General features: G+C 34.7%; 2 protein-coding genes across 2 annotated transcripts; both read left to right on the plus strand.

The window, feature by feature from the left end:
• Nucleotides 1-3,052: 3,052 nt before the first annotated feature.
• MONOS_14208c1 (uncharacterized protein) lies at nucleotides 3,053-4,416 on the plus strand (the record flags this gene model as incomplete). Its single annotated transcript, XM_067866991.1, has 2 exons — nucleotides 3,053-4,304; nucleotides 4,388-4,416. 2 exons carry the CDS (start codon nucleotides 3,053-3,055, stop codon nucleotides 4,414-4,416), a joined length of 1,281 nt encoding a protein of 426 aa, XP_067733097.1.
• Nucleotides 4,417-4,937: 521 nt separating this feature from the next.
• On the plus strand, nucleotides 4,938-6,715 carry MONOS_14209 (uncharacterized protein; the record flags this gene model as incomplete). Its single annotated transcript, XM_067866993.1, has 1 exon — nucleotides 4,938-6,715. One exon carries the CDS (start codon nucleotides 4,938-4,940, stop codon nucleotides 6,453-6,455), a length of 1,518 nt encoding a protein of 505 aa, XP_067733098.1. The 3' UTR covers nucleotides 6,456-6,715.
• Nucleotides 6,716-9,936: the final 3,221 nt, after the last annotated feature.

Here is a 9,936-nt window from a genome sequence, read left to right on the forward strand (position 1 = left end):
CATTCTTCTCAAACTTTCTTCTCCTCCTCCAAATATCGTTCCTTTCTGCAACAAAGCCCATCTGCCCCTTCTTCGCTTCCCTTCTGCTTCCTCAAAAAATAATAGCCTAAGTCCAATCCTCTGTTCTGCTTCCGCCAAAATAACCTCCACAAACTCCGTTCTATAAAAAAATGAAAAGATATGAGCATTCCATCTGAATAACCCCTTCCCATCCCTTGCCCAAATCTTCTTCTTCTTCTCTCTATTTCCTCCAAAACAAAAATACCCCTCCACCACATATCCTCTATCTCTTCCACAAGCAATGACAAAATCTCTCCCACCTCATTCCCCATCATCCTTCTTCCAACCAATAAAAATATAAATGCATCCAATATTTTGCCTCTCTTTGGTGCAAGACACCCTTTCGTGGTCAGCCCCTCACCTTGCTCCATCCATGTCGCACCTCTGTCTCCATACCCTCAATGCAAAGTGTTGCACCCGATGTTCCTTCTTCCCGTCTTCCTCCGCCTCCACCTCCATCCTTTGAACCGCAAATGCCTGGCGCGGCCAAGTTCTCCTTTCAATAAAAAATAAAAAAAGGTTAAAAAAATACTTTTCCCTTTTCCCCCCTTCAACTCCACTTCCCTTTCTTATCAAACGCTCGCTCACAAAAACTCTCCCCCTTGCTCCGCCTCATATGCCTCCTCCTTCTCTCTGCATTTGAAAATAAAAAAACATCCCTTTTCCATTTCTTCTCCATTTCCGATCTAACTCTTATCCTCCCCTCCAATAAATATATTCCATTCACTCCACTCATCTTCCGCCCTTCTTATCTTCCCTCTCACCCCACCTTCAACACAATAAATTCTTTTTCTTTAACAATAAAAACACCCCGCCAACTCCTTCCAACTCACAAAAATCGAAAAAATAACCTCTCCCAACCTCATCCTTGTTTATTTCCCACACATCCATTTTGCCTCTTAAACCTCACAAAAACACCTCTTTCTCCTCCAAAAAATATTCTTTTATCGTTCCATTTCCCCTCCAAAACCCTGCCTCCTCCAAGAACTCAACTCCATCGCTCCACACCATAAATCCATCCTTTTACAATCGCATTGTCTTCATATGCCCGTTCAGCCACAATGCATCGAGTTGTGCCCCTTTTCTTTTGTGGCTCTAATTCGTTATGGAAAGTGATCAAGTTTTGCCAAATGCTCACAAACTGTCAACAGAGTGAGATTCCGAAGCTAAAACAAATACAGGTTGACTAAATGAAATATTTCCAGTGAAAAGGTTGGGTATTACAAAAGAATATCTGCTTGATGGAAGATGAAATTGCTCATATTGATTGATGGATGGCCGTGGAGCAACAATATTTTCGATGGAAATGATGAATTTTCAATGTATGTATTTTATATTGTTCTGTTGATTGTGAAGATATTTCTATCCGTATCCTCTCCAAAGTGGCGATTCAGACAAATTATTTAAAATGGACAATTTATTCCATGCAGAGCAGAACAGAGAGGAAGTAAGTCAAACATTATCTTACAAATATATCATTGGAGTATGAATATATTTTATCATATATGTTTATGCAACTTTTTTTGGACTTAACATGCGCGATGGATAGAAATTCGATGAAAAATGAATATTGATGGAGCAGAAATCAACGGGATTGGAAGATGTCCAAGGCAAAAAGGAAGAATGTTCAATCTCTATGAAAAGGGAGCACCTTTTGAGATGGTGGGGACATTTTCAGAAAAATTTTGTTGGGGTGATTGGGACAAATGACTGAAACAGGTGATTGAAATTGGTTGAGACAGAGCAAGGCGCCTTTCTTGGGATGAGAAGGGCAAGACATTGATTTTATGGACCGGGTGGAGCGATGGAACTGCTTTTAATTGCTTGGCTTGAGAGGCGAAAATACGAGAAAAACAGACAATTTGGCGTTATACAGGTAGCTGGAGGCAAATGACAGGCGAAATGGACTTTGAATCATTTGAACTTTGCCTTCAGCCTTATGTCATTGAAGGGTTATCCATTGAAGCATAGAACGAGGTTGCGATGCTGAGAGTATCTTCTGACAGAAGATACATAGTATTCAAACTTGACAATAGCATCGCGTTCACCATCTTTATCATCTTCATCTCTATCATGGCAGAAAAGAACAATATTTTGAGAGGCTTTTGAAGAAGAAGAAAGTGTGTGAAGATTGGCGATAAATATATTTTTAGAGTGTGTTTTGTATTATTTTTTTTTCTCTATTTTTTCAAATATTTATTTATTTTTAGGGATTAAGATTTATGGAAGGACATTTTCAGACAATGAATGAACATGGGAAAAAGAGCACATAGGATGCTTTTCAGAAAGCAGGCAATGACAATTTTTTTAGAACATAGAAGAATGAGCCAGAGGAAATAAACGAAATTGATAGAAGAGAAGACCTTTGAAGATCTATGCAGCGATTTGAAAAAGAAGAAGGCAAAGCGACAGAAAAGAATAATCGGAAAATTGAAGAGATGGCTGAAGAAGAAATGTGACAGGAAGTCAAGAAGGATATGAAGAAGAAGAGATTGGTGAATTAGAACATTGAGAAAAGAAAATGGTACTGGTTTTTCATATTTTTAATATCAATTTTATGTATTTTGCATTTTTGTAATTTTTTTTAATTTTTTGTTTTATTAAATATTTTTTAAAAAAAGATAATAAAGGCTTTGCATGAGCATTCAAGTGGAATGGATGCAAATGGAATATAGAAAGAAGGCAAAGACGGAAACAGAAGAAAAAATAAGATTTTTGTGAAAACATTCCTATCAGAAGGGGAAGAAGAGATAGAAAAATGAATGCGCCATATTGAGATATTTTGCTTCATTGCTACAAGAAGCAAGGGGAAGAAAAGGAAATGTTGAAGAAAGAGTTTTAGTATGCGAATTTCTTATCTCATCTTCAACCGCATTTCTTTCATCTCCCTCTTTCCCTCTTGTTTCACTCTCCAACCACTTTTTTCAACATCTCAACAACATCTACAGATTGCTCATTCCCAACCACTTCCTTATGCCAAACCACATGCTTGATGAATAGCTGCTCATTCCCATCAGTCTGTGATGCATATGATGGCGGGATTGTTCATTCCCTCAACAACCCCTTGGTCTCTTTGACAGCCTCAAACACCTCGTTTGTTGGATGTTGCAGGACAAGGAATGTTGTATGTGAGGGAAATGCAGATAATAAATTAAAGCCAGATAGACAAAATGAAACATTCAACGGAGCTAATACATTCACTTGGTGTGAATGGAGTGGATCGAAGACAACTGGAGAAATTGACTCTAATACAGACGGGATATCGAGTGGAGGTGCAATTTTCATGTACAACAAGGGAAATGGAGAACTATTTGTTTCACATTGTCTGTTTAATAACTGTTATGCCTATTGTAGAGGCGGTGGGATTATGTGCCTAACAATTAAGTCTATTCATATCGAAAATACTGTATTTAATGCGTGCACAGCGCAAAATCAACATGGAGGAGGAATGTATGCGTATGGAATTTCATCATGTGCCCGAATCAGCGAATGTAAATTCCAGAATTGTAAAGCAGTTAATTACGGAGGAGGACTTCTTTTTGAAAATTTTCAGGTTTCGGGAACAGGATGTATTGAAACAGAAAATGGAGAAGGAGAGAGCGCGTGTGTGTTTGAGTGCAGTTTCGCATCATGTTCAGTTACAAACAATTATGGCGGAGGCATGTATTGTTGCAATGTTCCTGCTACACAATTCAAAATGAGGAGCATTCAGTTTATTTCATGTTCAGCACGGCAAGAGGGAGGGGGCTTGAGATTGCATCCAAACAGACAAACCGTACCTGATGATGGAATCTATTGTTATTTCCTTTTCTTCCACGAGTGCAAATGTTCTAACAACCCACCTTACGGCCATGATGTAATGTATCATGATTACTACAGTATCTTTTTATCTTCAGACAATCCGTTCTATGAATGCTACACCACAAACACAGATGACAAAAGAGTGTGCTATGCATACAACTTCTCGAATGCAAACGTGTGGTCAGTCCAGCACACGGAAAAGAAGGAATGGCTGAAAAGAGGGATTCTCAATCGATTTGTGGCAGTGAGCGGAGGAAATGAAGAAGAGTTGTGTGGATTGGATGAGTCAACTGCATGTCAAACCATTGGTATTGCTGTTGAAAAGAGCGTGATCCAGGTGAGTCTGTTAGTCACACTGATGGAAGGGAATCACACAAGCGAGACAGAAACAATTGAGATTGGATCGAAGAAGATTTCAGTCATTGGGAAAAGAAGAGAAACATGTTCTATTAGAACAGAAACAAATTTTTATATTTCATCATTCTCTTTTTTATCTTTTTCATCACTGTTATTGCCTGTTTTTAAGATTTTTGTCTGTTGGAGTTATTCCGCTAGAAGCAGAAATGAATCAATTCATTCTGCAATCAGATGAGCAGCGTAGATGAGGCAGATGGATGAGTTGATTGAAAGGGGAAATATATGAAGAATAAAGAAAGAAGCCATGAAAATTGATCGTTATAAAAGGCATGAATTTATTTTTAATAAATAATAAATATTATTTTATTATTTTATTCTGAAATTAGGACATTTAAGCGAGAAGATTTACAGCCGATGAAAACATGTGGAATGAGAGATGCTGGAAAGAAGGTAAAAGTTGACAACAGCCAAAAAAAGAGATTTTGTGGAAAGACAGATGAGGAAGAATGTTGGAATGTTATTTCCATTTTGAGGTGCTGAAGGGAAAGATGCATTTCTATTGTTTTACAAAAAACTTTTCAGAAGGTGCAAAAGAGGCAGGAAAATGAAATTTGAACTTCTCCGAACATTTTGCTTCATTGCTGCGAGAGGCAAGGGAAGTGAAGGAGGTAGAAAAAAGAAAAGTTTCAGTGACCGAATTCAATTTTGCCTCTTTTTGCATGTCTTCTGCTCCATTCCTCTCATCACCCTCAATACCCCTTGTATCCCTCTCCCATCTGACATTTTTCAATATTTCAACAGCAAATGATGCATGTTCACCTGCAACAACCACATTCTCCCAAGCCTTTTATCTGATGAGTAGTTGCTCCTTTTCATCAGTCTGTGATGCATATGATGGCGGGATTGTTCCTTCCCTCAACAATCCCTTGGCTTCCTTGACTGTTTCAAACACCTCATTTGTCAGATGTTGCCGGACAAGAAATGTTGTATGTGAAGGAACTGCAGATGGAAAGTTGAAACCAGACAGACAAAATGATACATTCAATGGAACAAATACGTTCACTTGGTGTGAGTGGAGTGGATCGAAAACAACGGGAGAAGCTGACTCGTGGACGGATGGAGCGTCAAGCGGAGGGGCTATCTGCATGTTCAGTCAATCAAACGCCTCTGTGTCTGTGTCGCATTGCACTTTCAACAACTGCTATGCTCATTATGCAGGAGGCGGTATAAATTGCTACAATATCAAATCTGTTGAGATTGTGAACAACACCTTTGATTCTTGTACTGCGCAAAGTTATCGTGGGGGTGGAGTATTCATTTATTTGATTTCATCGTGTGTTCGGATCAGCGGATGTGACTTCCAGGATTGTAAAGCAAATAGTGTTGGGGGAGGACTTTATCTTGATAATTTTCAGGTTTCAGTACAAGGATGCATTGGAACAGAAAGTGGAGGAGGAGAGAGTGCGTGTGTGTTTGACTGCAGTTTCACTTCATGCTCAGTTTCTGGTTCATATGGCGGAGGCATGTATTGTTGCAATGTTCCTGCTACACAATTCAAAATGAGAAATATCAAGTTTATCTCATGTTCAGCATTTTCGCATGGTGGGGGATTGGATTTGTATCCATACAGGCAAACATCGCAAAATGATATTATTTATTGCTATTTCCTTTTCTTTCATGGTTGTAGATGTTCAAGAGATCAGCCTCATGGCCATGATGTATATTATGAAGATCGATATAGCCTGTATTTATCCTCGAATAGTCCGTTCTATGAATGTTACACCACGAACACCGATGATCAGAGAGTATGTTATGGATATGATTTATCGAATTCTGGGAGTTGGACATATCAGCACACAGAAAAGAAGGATTGGCTGAAGGATAAGACAATTTATGTGTCAGTGAGCGGGAATGACACCTCTCCGCTTTGTGGGGCAAATGAAACATTTCCTTGTCTGACAGTGAAGAAGGCGCTTGAGATGTGCGAGGTGCAGATAAGCTTGTCAATCACACTGATGGAAGGAAATCATCAAAATGAGGCAACAACGATTGATATTGGAGAAAAGAAGATTTCAGTTATTGGGACGGGTAAAGATAAGAGTTCGATTGGAACAGGAGCGCTTTCATCGACAAGAGCGCTGTTCAGTGTGACGACAGGCCATCTTGGTTTATTGCACATGAAGGTTGATTGCAACTCAAATGGAAATCCTCATTCATGCATGCTAAAGCATTGTTAATGAAGTGTGCTTTGGGAGTGAATGCACAACAGTAGAAAATATCTTTTTGTTTGGTACATGATGCATCCTTATGCAATAAGTTATGCAAATGGTCACAAGCGTTGAGACATTTATAGTAATTTTTTTATTGTTTCATTTCTTTGTTAGTTTGTTTTGAGGAATTATAAAATTCGGTTAATCGATTTTTGTTTGAGAAATGGGACGAAATATTTTGCTTTATGAATTTTGTTCCATTCTACTCAAATAAATATTTTTCTCAATTTTAGAATTTTTCTATATTAATTTGATATAAAAATAAAAGACTTATGATGATAAGGTTGAGAAAAGTTTGGAACAAACCGTTGTTTTTTTCATGAATGAAAAAATTTACCCCAAATCAATGAAAATATGAACACAAAGTTAATTTGATGACGATGTGATGGTATTTTTTTGCATCAAATGGACATTTTTTCTTCTTTTCCGAATGAATGCAATAAAAAACAAAAATAGCACCATCCAAATTATGAAAAAGATGAGTCAATTTTTTTTCTTTTTTTTTTTTTTGAAATTCTAATTTTTGGATAAATAGATGAATACTTATTTCTCTCTTCTTTCTTTCTTTCTTTCTTTTATATTTTTTTAATTAGAATAATAGAACATTTACGAATTGTTATTGGAAAAGATAATACACCTTGATGATCAATCGCATGATATTTAATTGAACAATTTTTATTTTTTGTTTTTGTGTTGTTTTTGTCAAAGAATTTGGAAAAGAATATTTTTTGAATCGATAAGAAGTTTGAAATCTGTTCAACTTGTTCGAGATTTTTATCAAATTTTTTATGAAAAAATTAATCATCCTTTTTATTCATATCATATTAATCATAAGAAACTGACATTTCTGAAATTCTTCCTTCATAATTTAAATGCAATCCTTTTATTTGAATCGAGTTTGTGAATCTTCGAGAAAATCAAAAACACTCAATATTATTTTTGATAATAATAATTCAGTTGTTGATTAGTGAGATATTGATTTTGACAACATTTGTTGAGTCAGATATTCATCAACACCCCCATCCTCATTTTTTTGAAAATTATAATCCTTTGTTATTTTTGTCAGTCTCATATAATCATCAAGACACATCCTTTGAAACATGAAATAAATGATCGACAAGTTTGGAAATGTTATTGTTATTTGGGAATGATTTCTGTGAAGTTCTGTTTATCATTTGTTGATGTCTCAAACAGATCTTGAGTTGTGTTGTGATGTTCTTGTGATCAGAGACTGGCCCGTATTTCCATTGACATTTTTGAGACCAGTTATTTTTCCTTTGATGAATGAATCCACCATTCACACATTTTTATTTCATTTCTCCAAACATTTCATATCTTTCAAAAACACTTTTCCAATATTCATTGATCAATTTGCCAATTGTTCATCTTATCGAATTCTCTCTTTTTTTGAAAAGTCACAAATGTTTGATTTTTTGATTTTACCAATCATTCTATTCAAATTCAAACATTTCTATTCAATCTGAAATATTTCTTCTTGTTTTCATATCCATTTTCATATGTGTTATTCTTTTAGAAAAATCTCAAACGGATTATCTTCGGTTCAACTGAAAACTGAGTTTTTTTTTAAGTTTCGTGATAAATGCTTCAGATTAGTTAATAGATCCTACGAATTCAAATCAATGTAATTTGCTTTATATGGCTAGTATTGTGGAGATGTCAAAGGTGATGTGAAAGCTGATGAAATAATGAGATGTTCTATTGAACCGAAGATAATCCGTTTGAGATTTTTCTAAAAGAATAACACATATGAAAATGGATATGAAAACAAGAAGAAATATTTCAGATTGAATAGAAATGTTTGAATTTGAATAGAATGATTGGTAAAATCAAAAAATCAAACATTTGTGACTTTTCAAAAAAAGAGAGAATTCGATAAGATGAACAATTGGCAAATTGATCAATGAATATTGGAAAAGTGTTTTTGAAAGATATGAAATGTTTGGAGAAATGAAATAAAAATGTGTGAATGGTGGATTCATTCATCAAAGGAAAAATAACTGGTCTCAAAAATGTCAATGGAAATACGGGCCAGTCTCTGATCACAAGAACATCACAACACAACTCAAGATCTGTTTGAGACATCAACAAATGATAAACAGAACTTCACAGAAATCATTCCCAAATAACAATAACATTTCCAAACTTGTCGATCATTTATTTCATGTTTCAAAGGATGTGTCTTGATGATTATATGAGACTGACAAAAATAACAAAGGATTATAATTTTCAAAAAAATGAGGATGGGGGTGTTGATGAATATCTGACTCAACAAATGTTGTCAAAATCAATATCTCACTAATCAACAACTGAATTATTATTATCAAAAATAATATTGAGTGTTTTTTGATTTTCTCGAAGATTCACAAACTCGATTCAAATAAAAGGATTGCATTTAAATTATGAAGGAAGAATTTCAGAAATGTCAGTTTCTTATGATTAATATGATATGAATAAAAAAGGATGATTAATTTTTTTCATAAAAAAATTTGATAAAAAATCTCGAACAAGTTGAACAGATTTCAAACTTCTTATCGATTCAAAAAAATATTCTTTTCCAAATTCTTTGACAAAAACAACACAAAAACAAAAAATAAAAATTGTTCAATTAAATATCATGCGATTGATCATCAAGGTGTATTATCTTTTCCAATAACAATTCGTAAATGTTCTATTATTCTAATTAAAAAAATATAAAAGAAAGAAAGAAAGAAAGAAGAGAGAAATAAGTATTCATCTATTTATCCAAAAAATTAGAATTTCAAAAAAAAAAAAAAAGAAAAAAAAATTGACTCATCTTTTTCATAATTTGGATGGTGCTATTTTTGTTTTTTATTGCATTCATTCGGAAAAGAAGAAAAAATGTCCATTTGATGCAAAAAAATACCATCACATCGTCATCAAATTAACTTTGTGTTCATATTTTCATTGATTTGGGGTAAATTTTTTTCATTCATGAAAAAAACAACGGTTTGTTCCAAACTTTTTCTCAACCTTATCATCATAAGTCTTTTATTTTTATATCAAATTAATATAGAAAAATTCTAAAATTGAGAAAAATATTTATTTGAGTAGAATGGAACAAAATTCATAAAGCAAAATATTTCGTCCCATTTCTCAAACAAAAATCGATTAACCGAATTTTATAATTCCTCAAAACAAACTAACAAAGAAATGAAACAATAAAAAAATTACTATAAATGTCTCAACGCTTGTGACCATTTGCATAACTTATTGCATAAGGATGCATCATGTACCAAACAAAAAGATATTTTCTACTGTTGTGCATTCACTCCCAAAGCACACTTCATTAACAATGCTTTAGCATGCATGAATGAGGATTTCCATTTGAGTTGCAATCAACCTTCATGTGCAATAAACCAAGATGGCCTGTCGTCACACTGAACAGCGCTCTTGTCGATGAAAGCGC

This window comes from Monocercomonoides exilis (genome assembly GCF_001643675.1).
Source record: "Monocercomonoides exilis strain PA203 chromosome Unknown scaffold8-1962414, whole genome shotgun sequence".
NCBI classification, from domain to species: Eukaryota; Preaxostyla; order Oxymonadida; family Polymastigidae; genus Monocercomonoides; species Monocercomonoides exilis.